General features: G+C 69.8%; 1 protein-coding gene across 1 annotated transcript; it reads left to right on the top strand.

Annotated features, from left to right (window-relative positions):
* Positions 1 to 555: 555 nt before the first annotated feature.
* CEMIP (cell migration inducing hyaluronidase 1) lies at positions 556 to 19,845 on the top strand (the record flags this gene model as incomplete). The annotated part of the gene is made up of 28 exons (XM_084254098.1): positions 556 to 646; positions 1,003 to 1,218; positions 1,308 to 1,446; positions 1,792 to 2,028; positions 2,261 to 2,440; positions 3,044 to 3,114; positions 3,318 to 3,413; positions 3,583 to 3,704; positions 4,783 to 4,918; positions 5,126 to 5,317; positions 8,063 to 8,238; positions 9,127 to 9,336; positions 10,497 to 10,702; positions 10,968 to 11,037; positions 11,466 to 11,594; positions 12,178 to 12,263; positions 12,776 to 12,907; positions 12,995 to 13,030; positions 13,119 to 13,274; positions 13,740 to 13,920; positions 14,464 to 14,679; positions 14,875 to 15,086; positions 15,612 to 15,797; positions 16,145 to 16,349; positions 16,429 to 16,515; positions 17,244 to 17,407; positions 18,788 to 18,888; positions 19,718 to 19,845. The coding sequence occupies 28 exons, from the start codon at positions 556 to 558 to the stop codon at positions 19,843 to 19,845; spliced, it is 4,161 nt and encodes a 1,386-aa protein (XP_084110224.1).
* Between the last annotated feature and the right edge of the window lie 2,455 nt (positions 19,846 to 22,300).

The raw sequence follows: 22,300 nt of genomic DNA, 5'->3' as shown, positions 1-22,300 counted from the left end.
CAGGCCCTCCTCGGAGCCGCTGCAATACATGCGTGGGCTCTGCCACAGCGGGGCTGCGGTCAGCCCTCCCGCCCACGGTCCAGCGGCGGAGGAAGGGTCCTTCCCTTCAGGGAAGTGGAGCCGTCCCTGACCCTGCCTAGCTAGCACCGCCTTCCAGGGCCCACAGGAAGGGCCAGGGCCCCCAGCACAGTCCCCAGTGCCCGCCACTGTCCCCTTCCCTCCCGGGCCTCAGGCGCAGGGGCTGGCCCTTAGCGCCGCGGGTTGCTGTCCACACGTGTCTAGACGTGCAGGTGGACAGAACGAGCCACTGCACCCCTGTTGGTCAGGGAGGAGCCGGGGCCCACAGGCCGGTCCTGCTGCCTGGCCCAGCTCCTGTCCTTGTGGCTCTGAGGATGGGGCTTCCACGAGGGGAGAGGCTGGGCTTCGGGGCTCGGTGGGACAGGGCCGGGCAGGAGCTGCTGGGCCTGGCCCTCGCCCACGTGAGCATGTGAGGCCATCCCCATGCAGTCCACCCGCGAGGCTGCAGCCTGACCATTCTTCTCCCGCAGGCCCAGGATGGCAGCTGCGGGCCGGCCGGCCTCTTTCAGGGCACTGCTGACGGCGGGCTACCTGCTGCTGGCTGGTGGGCCCAGGGCCACCCCCACAGGTGAGTCCCTGCCGGGCAGCTCCCAGAGAAAGGCTGGACAGAGCTGGCCACAGGCTGGGCCCGTAGGGTCCACAGGGGGCCGGCCAGTGAGCCACCCAGGGAGGACTGAGGGGCACCCGCTGCCTGCAGGAGGGCAGGTCCCTGTTGCGGGGTCTTCTGCATTTTTGTGAGGAGCCAAAAATTGAGGTTTTTACCTAAAATTCCCCCTCTTGTTAAATGTTAAGTCCAAGTTTTAGAAACCACTTTGGGGAACTGGGGAGAAGCCACAGGTTGAGGCGTGATCAGCGCTTGTCCCTGCCCGGAGCCCCACGGCTGCTGGGGAGGCGCCAAGTGGGGGCTGGGGACCGTCCCCCCAGCTCTGAGGGCCCAGGAGCAGGAGGTGCGGCGGGCCCTGGGCTGGGGTGAACAGCGCGCCCTCCCGGCAGCGGCGGTGGAGTGTCCCGACCAGCGCCCGGAGCTGCAGCCCTGGAGCCCCAGCCATGACCCGGACCGGCGGGTGCACATCGGCCGTGGCCAGGCCCTGCTGCTCAGCGCGTCTGCTACTGTCCACTCAGTCCACATCTCCCAGGGAGGTGAGCCTGCGGCCGCACGGCCATCCCCCGAGACGAGGTGGCGCTGCGCCCACCCCCACGCCTCCAAACCTGCTGCTGCCGCCCCACAGGACAGCTGGTCATCAAAGACCAGGAGGCGCCCATCGTCCTGCGCACCCGGCACATCCTGATTGAGGATGGGGGCGAGCTGCACGCGGGGAGCGCCCTCTGCCCCTACCAGGGCAGCTTCAGCATTGTCCTGTATGGAAGGTGGGTGGCGGCCCTGTTCCCCTGGCAGCCCCGTGGCTCACACCAGGGGCCGCCCTGGGATCCCTCAAGATGCACAGATAAGAAAACCCTGCAGCCTGGCCTTGAGCGTGCTAAGAGCAGGCCAGGTGCAGGCCGCGCGGGGCTGTGTCCATGCTGGCGTGACCAGCGCTCAGCATCGGCCAGCACAGAGGAAGGGCAGAGCTCCAGTCTGGGGGCCAGGGTGCCGTGGGAGAGGCGTGGGCTGGCCATCTCGAAGACCCACAGGTCACCTGCTGCCCAGCGGGGGCCCAGGTGCCAGAGCAGGCTGCCCCTGGGCGTGGGTGCTGAGAGCTGCTCTTGCCAAAGGGCTGATGATGGGGAGCAGTCCAACTCCTACTTCGGCCGGAAGTACATTGGCGTGGGCAGAGGGGGCGTCCTGGAGCTGCACGGGCGCAAGAAACTGGCCTGGACGTTCCTGAACAAGACCCTGCACCCCGGAGGCATGGAGGAGGGGGGCTATTTCTTTGAAAGAAGCTGGGGTCACCGTGGGATCATCGTTCATGTCATTGACCCCCAAGCGGGCACCGTCATCCATTCTGACCGGTAAGGTGTGCCTCCAGCTAGGCGCGCACATGTGCACCCAACACACATGTGTGCACACCATCCTCAGGCACCCACGCCCAGGCACACCCCCTTCAGGCACCCACGTCCGAGCACACCTGCCCGCAGGCACCCACACCTGAGCACACCTGCCCGCAGACCTGCCCGCAGGCACCCACAGGCATGCCCGCGTCTTGGGCCGTGGCTGGGAACCCCAGACTCCCCACCCTCGCAGGTTCGACACCTACCACTCCAAGCAGGAGAGCGAGCGGCTGGCGCGCTACCTGAGCGCCGTGCCCAACGGCAGGGTCCTGTCAGTGGCTGTGAACGACGAAGGCTCCCGGCACCTGGATGACGTGGCCCGGAAAGCCATGACCAGGCTGGGCAGCAAGCACTTCCTGCACCTGGGCTTCAGGTACAGCCTCCATGGCCAGCCGTGCCAGACGGCAGACAAGGCCTCCCGTCCCTGCAGAAGCGCCCATCCCCGACCATGGCACCCCAGGAGGCTGTCCGCCTGCAGCGAGCGCCCAGCACCCGCCAGTCAGCACACCCTGGGCGGGCAGTGGCCCAGGGGGCGGGCGATGCCCACCCTCTCCCAGCATGCTGGCAGCCCCCACTCAAGTGCCCAAGGGTCCGCCCTGGCCAGGCCTCTCGGCTGCCCTGCCCCTCCAGGAGTGGGGTGCTGTCCACGGCTCTGGGCTGCTGATGGAGGAGGCGTAAGCTTCCTGGCTCCTCCCTCCTTGCCCGCCCTCCCCCTGCCCCACCCTCTCTCCTGCCCACCCCCCCAGCCCCTTCCCTTCCATCCTGCTTCCTTCTCCCCTCCCCCTCCCCGGGCCCTGCATCTCCTGGGCGTGGCCCCAGGGTCTGGGCCGTCCCCCCCCCCCCTCACCGGGCAGGGAGGCTTGGCTGGTCCCCTGGAGGGGCCCAGCCCCTTGACAGATGGCGCGGCTGTGGCTGCACAGCTCAGCTCTGCCGGCCGGCTCAGGCTGGACGGTGTCCTGTCCCCGGCTGTTCTCAGACACCCCTGGAGCTTCCTGACCGTGAAGGGAAACCCGTCGGCTTCCGTGGAAGAGCACGTGGAGTTCCACGGTAACCCTTGCCACAGGCTCTCGGGCCTCTGCCGGGGCTGGGGTCTCCCGAGGCTGCGGGCCTCCACACTGCTGCCCCTCCCCGCCCAGCCGCACGGCCGCCCGGTCCGAGGGAGGGTCGGCCGGAGACGGCCCTGGGGAGCGCGGCCCGCGGCCGGCCTTCCTCTGAGCGGGGCGGGGCGGGCCCTGGCTGGGTCTCCACAGGACACCGCGGCTCGGTGGCCGCCCGCGTCTCCAAGCTGTTCCACACGGCCCAGGGCGAGTGCTTCCGCGTGTCCTCCTCCAGCGAGTGGGTGCAAGGTGAGGTGGGGTCCTGCTCGCGCCGGGGCTGTGGCGCTGTCATGGCGGGGGCGTCACGGGAGGGGCTGCTCAAGGCAGGGGCGGCTGCGGTGCTGGGCGAGTATGGGGCCCGCCCGGGCCTGCCGGCTGGCCCAGCTGCCTGTCCACCCTGAGCTGCGCTTCGGCCTAGATGTGGAGTGGACGGAGTGGCTGGACCACGACAAGCTGCCGACCATGAAGGGTGGAGAGAAGACCCCGGACCTCCGGGCCGTGGCCCCGGGAAAGATCTGCCCTCGCCCCCTCGACGTCCAGGTACTGCTGGGAACGCAAACCCTAGAGGGGCCTAGACGGGTGTCCCCCACAACCCCCCACATGGTTCTCCTGTTAGACTGAAAGGGGGGCTCCTTTGTCTGCCCCGGGCCCCCGCCAGGGAGTCCGGAGCCAGACTCCACTCTGGGTGGACCCTCCCTCCCAGGCCCCTTCCTGCTCTGCTGCCGGCTCCTCTGGCCTGCCTGAGCCCCAGCCCCAGGTCCTCTGCACCCCCCAGCAGAACCCCCAGCAGAACCCGCACCCCCGCTCTGCATGGCACAGGGCCCCAGGGCAGGAGAGACTCCCAGGCCGCGCCGCCTGCGCTGGCAACAGCGGACAGAGCCGCCCGGCCCTGCCTGGTCCCTTTGGTGTGGGTGCCAAGAGGACACAGCTGCAGCCTCGTCTGAGCCGCTCTGACGGCAGCTGCACAGCCCTCCTGAGCCCTCGCCCCAAGCTCCCACCTGGCCTTGAAGGCGCTACGCAGCTGGCACCCTGGGGCCAGCACTGGCTGCTGCTGAGACCCGCCACCTGGTCCTGCTGTGGTGGCTACGGGGCCAGGACAGGTGGATATGGGCCGGACGCTGGCAGTGGGACTGGACCCGCTGCCACCTTCAGGCTCCGTGACCCGCCTGCATGCCCATCTCTGGTCAGGACGGCACGGGCAGCGGTGGCCTCGGGCTTTATGAAGGTGGATGAGGGAACGTGGGGACACTTGGCCCCAAGCCTCTGGAAGGGTCACTGCCCGAGCCCCCAGACTCTATCCAGCCTGAGACTCGGGGGGCCCGGTGCAAACGTGGTCAGGGTCTGTGATGTGGGGCCACGTCTGGCCACCTGTGGGCTGGGCCTGGAGCCCCAGGGTCTGGGTGATGGCCGCAGGGCAGGAGGGGTGCCAGGGCAGAGGGGCCGTCACCTAGCGCCGCTGCGGGGCTGGCTCGGCCTCTGTCAGCTGACCTAGGTGGGGGCGTGGGCACTGCCCTCGGGCTGCTCCTGGACAGCAAAGTTGAGGCCCGTGAGCTGTTGATAGCATGGGGTGCACCCTCCTTGTCCAGAGGGGAACTTTGCTCTGTGATCGCTGCACCAGGCCACCAGCGTGGACGGCACCAACCTCACCACCGAGGTCGTGCACAAGAGAGGCCAGGACTTCCGCTTCACGTGCCGCGACCGCTGGGGCCGCGCCTGCCAGCACTACCGTGTGCGCTTCCTATGCGGGAAGGCCGGTGAGCAGCCGGGCAGGGCTGGCCAGCTCTGGGTGCGCAGCTGCCCACGGGCGGGCAGGACTTGCCGGGACCCGGCCTCTGGTGTGGGACTAGCACAAGGTGGGGGGGCGGCGCCTCACAGGGGCTTGGAGTCGCTGCCCCTGCGGGGTGAGGGGTAGGCACCGCCAGTCTGGAGCGGGCTTGACCAGCGCCCCCTTGCGGTTCCAGCGAGGCCCAAGCTCACGGTCAGCATCGACACCAACGTGAACAGCACCACGCTGACCCTGGAGGACGACGTGCGGTCCTGGGAGCCGGGGGACACACTGGTGGTGGCCAGCACCGACTACTCCATGCACCAGGCCGAGGAGTTCCAGGTGCTGCCCTGCACGGCCTGCGCCCCCAACCAGGTCAGGGTGGCAGGTAGGCCCCGATCCGGCCAGCTCGCCAGCGGCCGGCGCCCACCAACCCGCGCAGCGAGGACCTTGGGCCTGGGGTGCTTTTCCCCAGAGGCACCTGCTCAGGCTGCAGGTCTCAGCCGAGGGGGTCGGCTCGGGCGCCTTTCGTGCAGGGCAGCAGGTGCAGGAGGAGCAGAAGCGCGGCCTGAGGGTCTCTGTCAGCTCGAGGGGATGTGAGGTGTGTGGCTGGGCCGCGGCCTCCCCGCCCTCCCCCAGGGTCCCGGGCACCCTGCCCGGCCAGTGGTGGCAGCGGGAGCAGCTCAGGTGGCAGAGGCGCGGGGCCTGGGGGCGGGCGTCAGGGTCCAGGAGCCGCGCGCCCGGGGCCTGGTGCTCGTGGTCACCTCCAGGGACTGTCAGGAGGGCTGTGGCTTGTGTGTGTCCCCGCCTCTTGGACGGGCCTCTGGAACGTGTCGAGTTGGGGAGGGTGCCCGGGACAGTCGGGCGTTCCCAGCAGAAGGCGGCTGCCGGGCGGCCGGGTGGCTGGCCCCGGCAGGGACGGCCACCCAAGTGTGGTCATGCTGCTGCTCCTCTGGCTCCGCAGCTGTGGAAGGGGCAGCAGCAGGCTGGGCTCATCTGGAGAATGATGCTCTCTGGGGAAGGAGCCGGGAGCTGAGGTGGAGCTGAGCCCTGCTGGGGCTTGGAGTGGCCAGAGCTGGCCCGGAGGCCGGGAGGCTGGGGCGGCCGCGCAGGGGCTGGGCCCCGAGCCCTGTGCCTTGACGAGGGGAGCCGAGCGCCTGTCCTTACTCGTGAGTTTGCGCAAACCTCTGCCTCCTCCGTGCACGGCACGAGTCCCACCAAAACACCCGTCCAGGGAGGGCTCAGAAGGAACAGGCCGGGGAAGGCCGTGCGAGGAGGACCCCACGGGCCCTGTGACGGCGTCTGGAGAGCCGGGGATCCCCCAGCCTGTGCCTGGCCATGTGGGGGCAGGTGCTCCGCCCACCTCCGCTGGTACCAGGGGACGCTGGCCAGTCTGAGGCCGAGCCAGGGCGCCCTGGGCCAGGCGCTGTTCTCTGCCTCCGTGTCCTCCCTGTGAAGCAGGACGAGGCCGGAGGGCAAGGTCCACGCCCACCAGCCTGAGCCTCCGGGGCTCCTAGGGCAGCAGAGGGTGGCAGGAGGCAGCCAGGGGCTTGAGTGTCTTGGCAGGTGTGGATGGGACGAGGGCGGGGCAGGAGCCTCAGAGGGAGCAGAGGGACGGTGGACACCGGGACTCTGGAGGCGCCCAGGGCCCCGGGTGGGCACACAGGACTAGGCCACGTCAGGGGGTGCAGGGCCTTCCTCTGCAGAGAGCCCTGTCCTTGGTTCCTCGGGCTCGGGGTGTGTGTAGGCACGTCCTTGTGCATGTGTGTGCACACGTGTCTGTCGGGGGTTCACGTTCCTCCTGCTCAGGACCCAAGCCCCATCTCTGGCCTCCACCCCCAGGAGGCTGCTCTGTTCTCTCCCCTCCCCCGTGCTCCCCGAGCCCTCCAGCTGGCTGCAGAGAGGACCTGGCCTTCCCGGCACCCCCAACCCCCTGTCCTGACTTCCAGTAAACAGGCTTTTTACATATAGGGGCTTTCTGACAGGAAGCAGATGGGGGCAGCATGGTCATGAAAATGTGTGAATCATCTGAAAAAATAATTCCCAGCTCCGCGGCCACAGCATGACCCCGCGCCCAGCGTGGCACTTGGGAGGCGCCTCCGTGCCGCCCCTGTCTTGCCTCCCCCTTGGGTCTGTGCGCTCCGGGGGTGCCTGTCCCTGCCCGCCAGGGCTGCCTCTCCCCACCTCGTGGGCGGCGTGGCCCTGAGGGAGGACCGGCCACCCAGTGTGGGGACTGCACTTCAGGCAGTGTTACATGAAGCAGAGGTTTAGGGCCTGGGGGGTGGGCTAGGAGAGGCCCCTTGAGGCCCATGGGGAGGAGCTCCTCTGCTCAGGCCAGGCCCACTTCACCTGCTACAGGTGCGGTGCCCTGGCCTGGGCTGGGGGGCGGGCAGCGGTGGGGTACACGGCCTTCCTGGGACAGCCCCAGGGCCTCGGGGCCCTCTGGTCCCAGCTGCACCTACGCGTCCACCCTCCCCCTCGGCCCCCATGGGGGCCTGGTTCCCTGCCCGACCCACAGAGGGGCTCAGCCCTAGGAGGGGTGCACTCATCTGAGTGGGCAGCTTGCTGCACCCCCACCTGCCGGCCTCCCCCCACCTCTGCACTCAGCCCTCCGGACCTTCCCAACACAGGCGGACTCGGGCACTGGTGTCCCTGGTGTCCTTCACATCTCAGAACTGGGGAGGGGGGAAAACAGAGGCCAGAGTGGGTGCAGGACGGGCAGCTGGGCCTGGGGGAGGCCCACAGCCTGGCAGCAGTGGGCGCAGGGGAGGGTGCGGGGGTGCACGCTGCAGGGCCATGGAAGCGGGACCCAGCGGGGCTGCCTTGTCTGAGGCTTGGCTCCCCGAGGCTCCCACCTGGTGAGGCTGGCCCCACCCACACCTGCTCCAGCCTGGACCGAGATGGGGGGCAGCTCAGCTGTGGCCACTGCGAGGCGGGAGGGCTGTTCCTGGGAGTCGGGGCTGTACTCGGGGGTTCGGGCTCCTGGCCTGGCAGGCGGGGGATGGAGCTGGACCCCACAGCCTCCCCCTGGCCTCCCCCACCTCACCCTGAGAGGGCCGGGCCGGGGCACAAGGCCGCAGAGGGACAGGAGAGCCGCAGGGCGCTGCGGCCCTGACCTCCTGGCCCTCCCCAGGGAAGCCCATGTACATGCACATGGGCACGGAGGTGGACGGCGTGGACATGCGCGCCGAGGTCGGGCTGCTGAGCCGGAACATCGTGGTGAGGGGCGAGATGGAGGCCGGGTGCTACCCCTACGCCAGGCACCTCTGCGACTTTTTCCACTTTGACACCTTCGGGGGCCACATGAAGGTGGGCGGCGCTGGCGGGCGGGGGCCGAGGCGGGGCGGGGTTCTGGGCATCCATGGGTGAGCCTCCCCTGTTCAATGGCCGACACCCCAGGGCCCCCGGGAGCCCCGCGCCCCGGACTCGGGGTTAACGCCCCGGAATGACCCCGCGCCTGTGGTTCCCGGTGGAGGATTCTCTTGAAGCCAAAAGTGCTTCTTTAAAGACCGGGCAGGGCCGGGCCTTTGTGCCAGAGCGGCCTGGGCTATGCGATCCGCCCCCGGGCCCACATTCCAGGCCTCTGGGGGTGTGTGGAGAACCGGCGGGGCGTGCTCCGAGGCCGAGACCACCGCAGGGACAGAGACCCCCGCCCCCCACCCCTGGCCTCACTGCTCAGGGCGGCGCTCGGGCACCGCTGCCCTCTGACCTCCAGGGCGAGGTTGTTGGAGGGGCTGGTCCGTGTCCTTGGGTTGCCTCTCCCGGGGCACTGGCTGCACTTGGGTTCGCAGGAGCAGTTGTGGCTGTGCTCTCATGGGGGTCCTGGGTGGCCGGGCCCCCAGACAAGCAGGAGCTGGGTGTGTGCCCCCAGCGCTCATGAGACCCCGCCCAGGGCCCAGCCCTTTGGCTTCCCAGCCCCGAGGGCAGCGGCCCCCAATCCCCCTCCTTGGTTCTGGTCGACCCTGCTCGCCACACCCATGGCTTTGGGGGGCTGACAGTGGTCACGGCCTTGACCAGCCCCTGCCACCTTTGCTCCAGGCAGGGTGCTGCCCCCGCAGCCCTCAGCTATGGGCACCTCGCCCTGGGTCCCCTGGGTGAGCGGCTGGGGTCTCTGGGAGGACACTGAGGACAACAGCTTGAAGGTGGGGCCCAGCGAAGGCCGCCCTCGGAGCCCTCACCTCAGCTTCCCTCTCCCAGTTTGCTCTGGGGTTCAAGGCAGTGCACCTGGAGGGCGTGGAGCTGCGGCACATGGGCCAGCAGCTGGTGGGGCAGTACCCGCTGCACTTCCACCTGGCGGGCGACGTGGACGCCAAGGGGGGCTACGACCCGCCCACCTATGTCAGGGACCTGTCCATCCACCACACCTTCTCCCGCTGCGTCACCGTGCATGGCTCCAACGGCTTGTTGGTAAGCACCCCCGTCTGGGGAGCCGGGCTCCGGGGCACCTTGCCCCTCGCTGGGGCCCCTGAGAGGGACGTGGGCGTGGGGTCCTTCCCTGACTGGTGGAGAGACGGGCCTGCCAGCGGCAGGCAGGGCCCAGGGACCACCCGCGCCAGCCCTGCCTCCGTTGGCGCTTGGGGCAGTGCTGCTGGACGGGGCAGCGCAGACACCCTTGACCCCCAGGGGCCCTTCCGACATGAGCTGGCCTGTGCGCAGGGCCGGACGAGCCCGGGTGCCCTGCCAGCTGGGCCAGCTGGGGCTTTTATGGCTTAGACAGTGTTTAGGGAAACATTGGCTCATTTTTATGCAAAAATGGAAATTTTGCCCTAACTTGAAGTTTCTTCAAGTGGAGTGAACTCAAATCCTCCGTGAACTTTGGGGCCAGAAGCTGCCGAGCGGCGCCCTGCCCGCCGACCCCGCCGCCAGGCGTGTCCTGTTAAACTGGGCTCAAAGAAACATTTGGGTTCACGTCCCTCCTCTTCAAGTGAAGAGATTTCACACAAGCACGTGGGCTCCAGGCGTCTCGGAGAAGGCGGTTGGCGGGGCAGCCCGGGAGGGGAGGGGCGGGCCCGTCCTGGGGTCCGCGGCCCGGCCAGCCGAGCCCAGCCCCACCTGGGGCCAGGCCTGTGGTGACGGAGGTGGGGAGGCTGGCGTGTGGGGGAGCCCCGGCTCGTGGGTGGGTGGGCAGGGCAGCGCCCCACGTGCAGCCAGGGAGGGGAGGGCACGTCCTTCAGGGTTCGTTCTCAAATTTTGGCCTTAAATTTAGCCCCGAGGGACCTAGGTCTGACATGGCTAAGAGGAAAGATAGGCCTGCTGGGGACAGACGCCTGGCCTGTCGGTGAGCGTGCCCGCTTGGACCTTAGGGCGCTCACACGCGTGTGCCCGCACACAGGCAGGCGAGCACACATGTACCACAAAGGCACACATGCACACGTGTGCACACCCCTGCTCACACAACCCTGAACATGTGTGCACACGCGTGCATGCACATTCGAGCACACACGTGTGTGCCTGCACACCCACACGTGCCCTGGACACGCAGGCACACACATGTGCGCATGCATCGTGGGGCGGGGCCAGGGTGGGCAGGACGGGCGCCCGGCAAGCAGCCGCCCCCTGGGCCGCAGGTGCAGGACGTCGTGGGCTACGACTCCTTGGGTCACTGCTTCTTCACGGAGGACGGGCCCGAGGAGCGCAACACCTTCCTCCACTGCCTGGGGCTGCTGGTGCGCCCGGGGACGCTCCTGCCCTCCGACCGCGACAGCCGCATGTGCAAGGCCATCACGGAGGACGCCTACCCCGGCTACGTGCCCAGGCCCAGGCAGGACTGCAAGTGAGCCCCGCGCACCCTGCCCCGCCAGGGAGCCCCCACTGCCCCGTCTGGCCTCCGTTTTAGGGCCAGCCCGTGGCCTCGCCCCTCCTGGCTCCCCTTTTCGGAGCCGGCCCCTTGCAAATTTGGGGTGCCAGAGGCGCTCCGGGGCCCCTCACTGGAAGGAGAAGCCTCGGCCACACCGATGAGGGCGCGAGGGGCTGGTGTTCAGATGGGTGCTGGCCAGCCTGAGCCACGGCCGCCGTGACCTTCTTGTGCCTGCCCCCAGCGCTGTGTCCACCTTCTGGATGGCCAACCCTAACAACAACCTGGTCAACTGTGCGGCTGCCGGCTCTGAGGTGAGCACGGCCCATGGGGTGGGGTGGGGTGTGTCCCGGGCTCCAACTTGGGGGGCTGACCCTTGGCCACACTGGCGGCCTCACCCACAGGAGCCGGGTCCGGCAGGTGGCCTGGTGGGACGGAGGCCTCAGCGTCTGAGCTGGCAGCTGCCTGGGGAGCCGGGGCCACCTGGGCTCTGGCCAGAGATGCTCCTTCTCGCCCTGGACCTCGGGTCGCTCCTGTCACCTGGCGGGGCAGAAAAGTGGAGTCATGGGGTCACACCCACCCCTCCTGGGAGCCCAAGCAGGCGCCTCTGTGCAGGATGCAGGGGCCCCAGGAGGGCTCCGACACGGGCCCTGGAGGGGGCGCCCACGGACAGCTGGACCGCGGTCTGGCGCCCGGCCCGAGCTCACCAGGCTGACCGCCATGCCTCCCTGTGTCCCCACAGGAGACTGGGTTTTGGTTCATTTTCCACCACGTTCCCACAGGCCCCTCGGTGGGCATGTACCCCCCCGGCTATTCAGAGCACATCCCCCTGGGAAAGTTCCAGAACAACCGTGCACACTCTAACTACCGGGTGAGTGTCCACATGCTGCCTCCCCCAGCCGCTCCGGCCAGCAGTGGTCAGACACAGAACTAGCCTCCATCTGAGGAACAGGAGAGGCTCACGGCCATGGTCCCCAGGGTACCCCATGGGTGCTCCTGCCCTGGGGGCCGGCACGGCATCTGGGAGCCCGAGGCGCCCCTGCTGGCCACCTGCGTGTCCACGCAATCACCCAGGGACACTCACGGCAGGGCTGCTGACGCCCCCACCTGGGATCCGCAATCTGGATGTGGCACAGAGGGTGGGCTGCCATCACTGGTGGGGCCTTGGCGGCGCCCACGTCCGGCCTCCCAGCTTTTGGAAACTGCTCAGTGAGGGGTCTGTGGAGAGCTGGACATCCATAGCCCCCACTACCCGAGGGGAGAAGCCCAGGGAGGGAGGCTGGTGTGGCCTCGGGTGAGATCCTCAGCCCTTGCACCTGGCCGGAGGGACGTTGCCTGAGCAGTGTGGAGAAGGCGGGGCCTCGCCCCTGCAGGCCCCCTCTGCACCCGGGGCCAGGCATGCCATGAGCGCGGGGCCAGTAGGCAGCGATGCAGCGTGTCCCTCCACGCCCCAGGCTGGCATGATCATAGACAACGGCGTCAAGACGACCGAGGCCTCCGCCCGGGACAAGCGGCCCTTCCTCTCCATCATCTCCGCCAGGTAGGGGGCTGCCCGCTAGCGCCCAGCTGTCGGGGGCTGGCACCCATCCCAGGTGCTGCTTGGCTGCCAGGTCCCGGTGGACCCCGAGCGGGCAGAGTCTGGACTGGGCTGGCACTCCAGGCCCAGAGGGCCGGGCCCACATACGGGCCCCGGGCACAGGGGTGGGTGGCGAGCGAGGAAGAAGCCAGTGTCTCTGGACGGAGGGCCAGGCCTGCCACGCGCGTACCTGTTGTTGCACCTGGGGTGCAGCTGGGGCAGGTGGGGTCCTCCAGGTCATTAAGACCTTTCAAAAGACCAGGCGGCCTGTCACCACCAAAGTGGGGCCACAGCGATGCAGCTGGACCAGAGGGCCAGGGCCTTGGCGCCTCAGGGCAAGCTGCGGGCTGGGCCCTGCTCCCGCGCCAGCTCCACCAGCCCCTTGTGGGTGGGCGTGTGCTCAGATTGGGCCCGGCGAGCGGGGCCCAGGAGCGTCCAGGGTCCCAGCGCCACGCGGTGTCCCTGTCCCCTCGCAGGTACAGCCCACACCAGGATGCTGACCCGCTGAAGCCCCGGGAGCCGGCCATCATCAAGCACTTCATCGCCTACAAGAACCAGGACCACGGAGCCTGGCTGCGTGGGGGTGACGTGTGGCTGGACGGCTGCCGGTGCGCGGGGCGGGGGGCGGGGGCACGGCCTGGGCACCCCTGGGCATGGTGGCCAGGACGGACATGCTGACATCTGCCTGTCCCCAGGTTCGCGGACAACGGCATCGGCCTGACACTGGCCAGGTAGGGGTCCCTGGGCGGGGCCAGGCTGGCCAGGCAGAGGCGTCCCCGCGCTGCCCCGGGGCTGCGGGCTCACGGCCCCTCCCCACAGTGGCGGCACCTTCCCCTACGATGAGGGCTCCAAGCAGGAGGTGAAGAACAGCCTGTTTGTGGGCGAGAGTGGCAACGTGGGCACAGAGATGATGGACAACAGGATCTGGGGCCCGGGCGGCCTGGACCACAGCGGAAGGACCCTCCCCATAGGCCAGTAGGTCTGCTCGGGGCCTGCATGCTCGGCCTTTGCGTGGCCGCGGCTCGGGGCGGGCGGGCGGGTGGCAGGGTGGACACGGCCACTGCTCGGGGCGGCACCAAACTGCCGGGGTGGCCTAGGGTCTGGGCCCCGTCAGTGGGACCCCCAGGCCAGTGCGGGGGCCGAGCAGGGCAGATGGAAACCAAGCACCTGGACAGACCCCGAGGGCACCTGTGGATTAGGGGGGTCTCCAATCAGGATGTGCCCGCAAGCACCTCGGGACCTGCGGTCACCCCTGCACGCTCCAGGCCCACGCCGTGTGAGCCCAGCAGGGCCTCCGCTCCATCCCCACTGGGACAGTGGGACGCCAGCGTCACCGCCCGACGTGCTGAGCGGGCCGCGCAGGGCCAGGAGACACGCCCGCCCGAGCAGGCAGCCGGCCAGGGGCGTCAGGGCCACGGCTGACGGCTCTGTCCTTCCCAGGGACTTCCCCATCCGGGGCATCCAGTTCTATGACGGCCCGGTCAACATCCAGGGCTGCACCTTCCGCAAGTTTGCGGCGCTGGAGGGCCGGCACACGAGCGCACTGGCCTTCCGCCTCAACAACGCCTGGCAGAGCTGCCCACACAACAACGTCACCAACCTGGTCTTCGAGGACGTCCCAGTGAGTGGGCGCGGGTGGTGCTGGGCCAGAGCTGGGTGACTCAGTGTCCCGGGCTGGCCCTGCGCGGCGGCCACCCCCACAGGCTGGACGGCCTCCTGAGCCGCCGGCCGCGTCCTCACTGGAAGGGAATATAGGAGGCGCCCCGGGGTCAAGTCCAGGCACTGCTGGCTGCATGGGCAGCCCCTCGGGGCCAGCGCCCAGGAAGGTGCACCTGTGCTGGGGACGGGGGCTGCAGCTGCCGGTGTCCTCACTCGGAGGCAGGTCTCCTGCTAGGACTGCTGCCAGCACCCCACACGGGGCACGCGGGCACGGTGGGCAGTCCTGCTCCCCACCTGGTGCTCGCCCTCTCCCCTCCCCTCCATGAGCCTGCACAGAGCAACGGGCGGCAGCAGGAGGCCCCTGCAGGCCAGCTGTGTTTGGGGCGCCCGAGAGGTCAGCCGTGCATCCTGGGGCCCAGGGCCCAGCAGGCCTGCAGGGCCAGCAGAAGCCAGCCCCAGCCCCGCTGCCCCAGCCCGGGCCCTGCCCGCCTCCCCGTCTCGACAGATCACGTCCAGAGTGTTCTTTGGAGAGCCAGGGCCCTGGTTCAACCAGCTGGACATGGACGGGGACAAGACGGCGGTGTTCCACGACGTGGACGGCTCGGTGTCCGAGTACCCGGGGGCCTACCTCACGCGGGAGGACAACTGGCTGGTGCGGCACCCGGACTGCCTGGCCGTCCCCGACTGGAGAGGGGCCATCTGCAGCGGGCACTACGCGCAGGTGGGGCCCGGGCCAGGCTGGCGAGTCACCCGCATGGCAGCCTCTTCCCCGCAAGGCCGGGCCCCCAGAGCAGGGCCCCGCCACACCCACCCTGAGGACCCCGGGCCTGTGCCCCAGCCTGTAAAGGGGCCTCTGTCCAGAGCATGCGTCCCCACCGGGCGTGACCACCTTCTCTGCTTCCTTTTGGGTGAAAAGATGTACATCCAGGCCTACAAGACCAGCAACCTGCGGATGAAGATCATTAAGAACGACTCCCCCGACTACCCCCTCCACCTGGAGGGCGCCCTGGCCCGGAGCGCCCACTACCAGCAGTACCAGCCTGTAGTCACGCTGCGCAAGGGCTACACCGTCCACTGGGACCAGCCGGCGCCCGCCGAGCTCACCATCTGGCTGGTCAACTTCAACAGGTGCTGGGCCAGCAGGGGCGGGGCCCAGCGGGGGCAGGGCCTGGACAGGAGGGGTGTCCCCAGCGAGCAAGTGGCTGCCCCCTTGCCCCAGGCTGGCCCACTTGGCCCTGTGGGAGCATCAGCCAGGGCGGTAGTGACTCAGCAGCCTCTGTGAGGCGAGCACGCGGGCCCGCACCCTCGAGCATCCGCCCCCCGTCCAGGGTGCGGCCATCGAGATCCACAGGACAGGTGGACTGGCAGGGCGCGCTTTCCAGAGGGGGCAAGATGGCCGGCGAGGGCTAGAGAGGATTCCTGGGCGCTGCGGGTCCCTCCCAGTGTTCCCGCGGGACAGACGCGGAGCGCCCGGAGGGACGGGGGCAGGTCAGCCAGGCCGGCGCCTCCCGTGTCCAGTGGAGGACGTCTCTTAAGTCCCCCAGAGGTGCCCTGTGGCCCTGGGGATGCCCCTGCCCCTAACCCCGGCCTCCACTCAGGCACCGTGGCCTCCTGGCCTGGTGATATGGCTGTGACCACCTGCATTGCCTGCAGGGGCGACTGGGTGCGCGTGGGGCTCTGCTACCCGCGGGGCACCAGCTTCTCCATCCTCTCGGACGTGCACGACCGCCTGCGCAAGCGAACCTCCAAGACCGGCTCCTTCGTCAGGACGCTGCAGATGGACAAAGTGGGCCAGAGCCTTCCCGGCAGGGGCCACTACTTCTGGGATGAGGACTCAGGGTGAGCACCCCCCCTCCCCGTCTCCCAGTAACCCAGGACCACCATGCAGGGAGCCCCTCGGGCGCCTCCTGACGAGGCTCATCACCCCCCTCCCAGCCCGAGGCCCGCTCCGTGGACACACGGGCAGCGGGGACAGTCTCAGGAGAAAGCGAGTCTCGGGCTCAAGAAACAGCACAGTCCCTCCCATGCCCCAGCACCCCAGAGGGGCACATGGCATCGCCCCCCATCTAGAGATGGGCAGGAGGGGGGAGCGAGAGGAGGGGGGGAGGGAAGAGGAGCGGTGGGGGAGGGGAGGGGAGGAGGGGCTGGCACCCAGCGCCCCGCCCCGCCCGCCCTCCCGCGTGCAGGCTGCTCTTCCTGAAGCTGCGCGCGCAGAACGAGCGGGAGCGGTTCGCCTTCTGCTCGGTGAAGGGCTGCGAGAGGATCAGGATCAAGGCCCTGATCCCCAGGGGCGCGGGCGTCAGCGACTGCTCGGCGGCCGCCTACCCCAAGTTCGTGGAGAGGGCGACGGTGGACGTGCCCATGCCCAGGAAGCTGAGCGGCGCGCAGCTGGTGCGGGCTGGCTGCCTGGGGCGGGGTGGGCGAGGGCGCCCGTGGGCCCCCCTCACCCTGGTCTGCTGCCTCCCTCCAGAAGACCCAGGACCGCTTCCTGGAGGTGAGGATGGAGAGCTCCAGACAGCGCTACTTTCACCTGCTGAGCGACTCCGCCTACATCCAGGTAGGGCTGGGGGCGCCGGTCTCAGGGGGCAGCGGTCTCAGGGGATGCAGGTCTGGGGGGTGCCAGTCTCGGGAGATACCGGTCTTGCGGGGGACGCCATTCAAGGGGGACGCCGGTGTCAGGGGGTGCCGGTCTCGGGGGGCGCCAGTCTTGGGGGGTTGCCATTCAAGGAGGACGCCGGTCTCGGGGGATGCTGGTCTCAGGGGATGCAGGTCTGTGGGGCGCCGTTTAAGGGGGATGCCGGTCTCAGGGGGTACCGGTCTCGGGGGATGCTGGTCTTGGGGTACACCGTTCAAGGAGGACACCGGTTTCAGGGGATGCAGGTCTCGGGGGCGCCAGTCTTGGGGACACCGGTCTCGGGGGGCACCGGTCTCTGGGGTACTGTCACACAGAACCGCCGACGGGAGGTTGAAACGAGAAGGCACCGGGGCAGGCGTCTTCAGGGCCCAGCGCCTGGTCCTGCGGCTGCTGGACACGTCCCTCCCACCCCGGCCACTCAGCTCTGTCCACGCGCGGCCCTCCTCCCCGGCCGGGCTCCCCGCTCGCTGCTCGACCGCGAGGGACAGCTCCCGGGTGGGCTGGGGTCTGTCTCGGCTCCATGTCCAGGTGAAGCCCCGGGTTCTGTGTGGCCAGCTTGAGGGCCGCGCGGGCCCCCCGGCGCTCCGGGCTGGAGAGCGGGCCGGCGGCCTGCCGGGGCTGGCGGCCTCACGTGAGCCGCTCGCCCACAGGTGGACGGGCAGACGTTCGCCGGCGCGGAGGAGGGCGTGCAGGTGGTGGTGGTGGACGGTCGCCGGGGCCGCGTGCTGAGCCGCGCCAGCTTCCGCAACGCCGTGCTGCAGGGCACGCCGAGCGCGTCCAAGCTGCTCCACTACGTGGCGGCCCTCCCTGACCAGTGAGTGCGCGGGGCTGCGGCGGCCGCCTGGGGCAGGTCAGGTGGGGCCCTGCGGGGCGGGCGGGCCGGTCTGAGGCGGTCCAGTGCCTGCAGGTGGGATCCGGCCCTCCCCCACTCGCCAGAGCCAGGTCAGGGCGCCATCTCCCAGCTCGCGTCCTCCCAGGCCCGTCTGTGCGTCGGCTCGGAGGGCCATGGACTGTTCGCTCCTGCGGGGCCGAATTCTCATGTTTCTTTCATGCCCCCAACCAGCCCCCACCCCTGCCCTCCCTGCCGCGACCACCACCAGCCAGCCGGGCCGGGCTGGTCTGCGCCACCCCTCCCCCAGCGGCCTCGGCACGTGTTCTCCGTGCAGATTCCCCCAGAAAGGCCAGACATTGATCCTCAGAGGTCAGTGGTCTCGGGCCCCTCTTGGCCAGCGCGGCCACGAGGGGCTGGACTGCGTTGTCTAGCAGGGTGAGAGGCTGGGCGCCGGCGCCGTTCAGCCCCGCAGCCCGCCAGTGGCTCCTTGGGGCCTCGTGAGCACCTGGCGGGGCCGGGCCTGTGTGGGGTCCCACCATGCTGGCAGGAATGGGGATACCCAGAGTCCGCTCTGACCGCTGGGAGGGGTGGGGAATGGGGCAAGGTGGGTCTTGCCTACCCCCACCCAGCCCAGGGGCCAAGGGAGAAGCCCCAGGCCCCGCCTGCCCCAGGACCCCAGGACCACACCCATCATGGCCGGCCTGCGGGGCCACCGGGGCTGGGACACTCCGGACGCCCCAGGCCCCTCCCGAACTGGAGGGAGCAGCCCCAAGGCCTGGGCCCTCCCCACCATCCCCCAGCCCTCTGTCCTGGCTGCCCAAGCCCTCTGCCTGGCCTGTGCTCCCCCACTGCCCCAGGGGGCCAGGGGGCTGACTTGGCTTCCAGAGCCCGCTGGCGGCCCATGCCTGGGCTGTGGTCTGAGGTTCTGGGGCCGGGCCGGAAGGCGCCGTGGGCTGGGGCGGGCTCCCTCCTCCTGCGGCCCCTGGGGCTGTTCTGGTAACAAGTGCACCTGGCAGGGAGCCGGGGCTTGGATCTGCGCCGGGCCCTGCCCAGCGCCACCTGCACTCTGTGCCCCCAGCAGGTGCCCTGGATTCCTGGTGATCTGCCTGGATCACCCCAAGCGGGCGGGCGGGAGAGAAGGGGCGAGAGCACAGGCGCCCTCCTCGGCGCCCGCGGGAGACCCTGGCCTCACCCCATCTCTGAGACGGCCCCACAGAGGGGCGCTGGGCAGGCGTACTCGCCTCTGGGGACAGCCAAGCCGGGCACCCCCTGTGGGCTGGCTGCAGGGCTGTGTGCCAAACTGTGTGCCCGCCGTACCCTGCGAGCTCCCGGCGACGCCCTGATCCGTTCCTTCCGGCTCAGCTCCATCGTCCTCATGGCCTCCAAGGGCCGGCTGGTCTCCCGAGGCCCCTGGACCAGAGTGCTGGAGAAGCTTGGGGCGGACAAGGGGCTCAGGCTGAAAGGTAAGGGGTCTGGCCCCAGGTGTGGGCTGTGCGGGGCGCCTCCCTACAGCCACGCGGCGCCCAGGGCCCCCAGCGGGGCAGGCCAGCACCTGCATTGCCCTGGGCGGAGGCTCCCAGAGCTGCCCCAACACTGCAGGCGGCTCCTTTCTGGGCAGAAAAGCATCAGTAGGCGAGGGGCCGGGCGGGGCCCTCCCCACCCCCTGCCGCGGGGCTGGCCGGGCTGCCGAGCCGCTGAGCTGAGAGGCAGGGAAGGGCCGCAGACCGGGTCGGCTCACCCTCCGGCGCGGGTTGCTCAGAGGGCCCTGGGGCTGGGGGCCGCAGACTCCGGGGGTAGCAGGCGCCAGGGGGTGTCCCCACAACCCCACCGCTCGGCACCCTGCACGGCGGCGCCCCCGGGGTAGGCAGCTGAGCGCCTGCTCACGGTCGGAATGCAGAGCTGCGTGACTGTCCCGCGTCCAGGCCGCCCACTCGACCGGCTGCCCTCGGGGCCCACAGCAGGCTGCTCCCAGGGGGCAGAGGGCCGTGGGAGAGGCAGCCTCCCCCCTGCAGGGTGTCCCGAGGCCACACTGATGTCAGCACAGCCACAGGGTTGGCTGGGGCGTGAGGCAGCCTCGCCCGGGGGCCAGGCCGTGACTCCAGGAGCCGTCCTGGTGCAGCGGCATCGCCCTGCCCAGGGGAGCCTGCGTGCCCCACGGGCCGGACAGAGGTCCCGGGGACAGTCGGGCGGCGAGGGGCGGGACCTGGGGTCAGAGCCGTGGCGATGGGAGCCCTGGGAGGCGGGGGCTGCCCTCCCCGGTCTCCAGCTCACGTGACCCGCCGTGGTTTCCAGAGAAAATGGCATTCGTGGGCTTCAAGGGAAGCTTCCGGCCCACCTGGGTGACCCTGGACACCAACGACCAGAAGGCCAAGATCTTCCAAGTCGTGCCCATCCCCGTGCTGAGGAAGCAGCGGCTGTGAGGCCCCCTTGGTGCCCATGCGGGACAGTGGACACTGCGCCGGGCAGTGTGGGGCCAGGTCCCACGTGTGGGCAGCTGCCCGGGAGGCCGTGTTGCTCGAGGCTGGGGCCACTGGAGACCTGGTGCGCCTGACCCTGCGTCTCCCCGCGGAACCTCCTTTCCCACAGCTCTTGGTGCTTCCCTATCTGTGCCTCTTCGGTGGGGTGAGGACCCGGCGGCGGGCCCTCAGGCAGGGCCTGCTCCAGCCAGCAGGCACGGGCTGGCCACCCTGCCCACCTGGCTCCCAGCATCACCCTGGGGTGGGCTGGACCCGGTCCAGGAAGCGAGAAGCAAGCTTGGGGCCGGGGCTGCTGGGCAGACAGAGCCAGCCCAGGGAGGGATTCCGGTCACGGCTGGGGGCACCGTGGCGGGGCGAGTGACCCCTGGGCCTGGGTGTGTGGTTTGCGGGGACGCAGGCAGAGGCGCCTGACTGCAGGAGCAGGAGGTCTGCTGCTGGGCCAGGAGGGCTTCCTGCAAGAGGGGCCACGAAGGGAGGGGCGTTCTGGAGGCAGCTCGGCGGTTGGGCCCTACCTGCCTGTGTCTTCTGAAGCTGGGCCAGCCCAGCAGGGGAGGGTGAGGCCCCTGGAGGGTGCTGTGCCTGCAGCACTGTGGAGTCGCCGCCCCCCCCCCCAGGCCCCCAGGGAGTCCGGGCCATGAGCCGCCATGTGGGGCCTCGTCCGTCCTCCAGGAGGCCTGGGCGACTCACAGCTCTATGTCCAGGCCCGGGCGGCCCAGCCCTGGTGCTACAGCTGAGCTCTGAGAGCCGGGTCGGGGCAGAGCGATGCAGTGGGGGCTCAGTGGGGCCAGCACGGCACCCCCCAGAGCCTCACCCCCAGGCCAGACAACTGGGTGGGCTCCAGGAAAGAGGGGCCACCTCCCTTGGCAAGGAGACAGCCGTGAGGATGAAGGGTCATGTCTGCCACCACGTCGCTCCAGCTGCGGCCCTGGGCACTGCCTCTGAGGGGCCTGCGGCGGTGGGCGCCTGAAACAGGCTTGTCAGCGTGAGGCTGCGGGGGGCTGAGGCCCAAGTCGTGGCCCTTTCTACCCTGGGGCGCACCAGGCCGGGGGAGTCTTGGGGCATCTGTGCCCTCCCGGGGAGCTTCAGAGACACCCCCTGTGCCACATGTGCAGGCCAGGCCATCGGCCTGCAGCATTCTCTGTCATCGGCGCCATCCCGGGCAAGCCCTAGGCCCAGGTCTCAGGGCTCCCGGGGTCCCACGCTGCCACCCCACGAGCCAACTGTCTGTTTATTCTCCCTGCACCTTGAGAAGCTGTGGTCGGAGAAAGGGAGACCGTGGGGTGTCCTTCCTGGCTGGTGCCTGCCGCAGCCCAACACCTAAGGAGATGGCGGAGCCCCGGGCTGTGCCTTGGCCGGGCACTGCGGAGAAGGGCCGAACGGCCCACCTGACCTGCCGCCCGCCAGTCTGCCGTGTGGGGCCGCCGTGTGGGACGGAGGCGACAGGGAGGTGGCGGTGGAGGTTGCCAAGAGGGGCTGGGAGATGAGCGCTCTGAGCTCTCAGTGCGGGGGGCGGCGCGAGGGGACGGGGCTTGTGTCTGGGCCGGAGCCTCCTCTTCCCCCTCTCGCCTGGCCGGTGTCCGCTGCACTGAGCCGAGGCTGCTGCCGTTTCTCAGAGGCCCCCAGGCCGCAGGGAGAACTGCAGCTTGGGGGGCAGGCGGCTGCAGACACAACTCTGCCTGAGAAGCAGGCTTTGGGGTGCGGGGGAGCCCAGCAGGGTGCAGTGGCTGAGTCAGCCACGCAGAGGCCCCACCGCTCCCCTGGTCTGCCCTGTGCCCCGCTCCCCAGACCCTTGAGGGCAGGGGCACCTGGTCAAGCTGGGCAGGGCAGCTCGGGTGTGCGAGCACGGGAGAGCGTCTCTCACCGCCTCTCGGGCTGTGCCGCTCCCAGGTACTCCAAGCACCCATGGGAGCCCTGAGTCAGGAAGTCGAGAGGGGCAGAGACGTGGGAGGGAGCCTGGTGTCAAAGAGCCACACACAGCTATGACGCGCTTTTGCACGGCAGGGTGCGGAGCCGAGCAGCGCTGACACAGCTGAAGGGACGTCCGTGGCCACGGCGGTGGCCACGGCGAGAGCCTGCGCGTGCTCTGCGGGCAGGGCCAGGCCACGGGTCTGTGGGAGGGGGTACGCTGCCTCGCCGGCTGGCAGGAACCAGCCCTGGCCTGCATCGCCCTCCTTGGGCAGGCAGCCCCCTCCTGCCTTCCACGCGGCCATGTCTGTACAGAGCGTCCACCCTGAGTGCGGGCAGCAGAGCCCACAGCCAGGAAATGGAGATGGCGCCCCCAGCCGAGCCCAGGACCAGCGCAAAGGCAGGCGCGGGCGGGCGCTCCTGCCCGCTCTCTGCTGCCCCCTCGTGGCGCCGCCTCCCTGGGGGCGGGCTCAGGGCTGTTTGGAGAAGGGCC

Source organism: Talpa europaea (assembly GCF_964194135.1).
Source record: "Talpa europaea genome assembly, chromosome: 14".
Taxonomy (NCBI): Eukaryota; Metazoa; Chordata; class Mammalia; order Eulipotyphla; family Talpidae; genus Talpa; species Talpa europaea.
The sequence above is the reverse complement of the archived record's forward strand: the minus strand, read 5'-3'. Positions and strand labels throughout refer to the sequence as shown.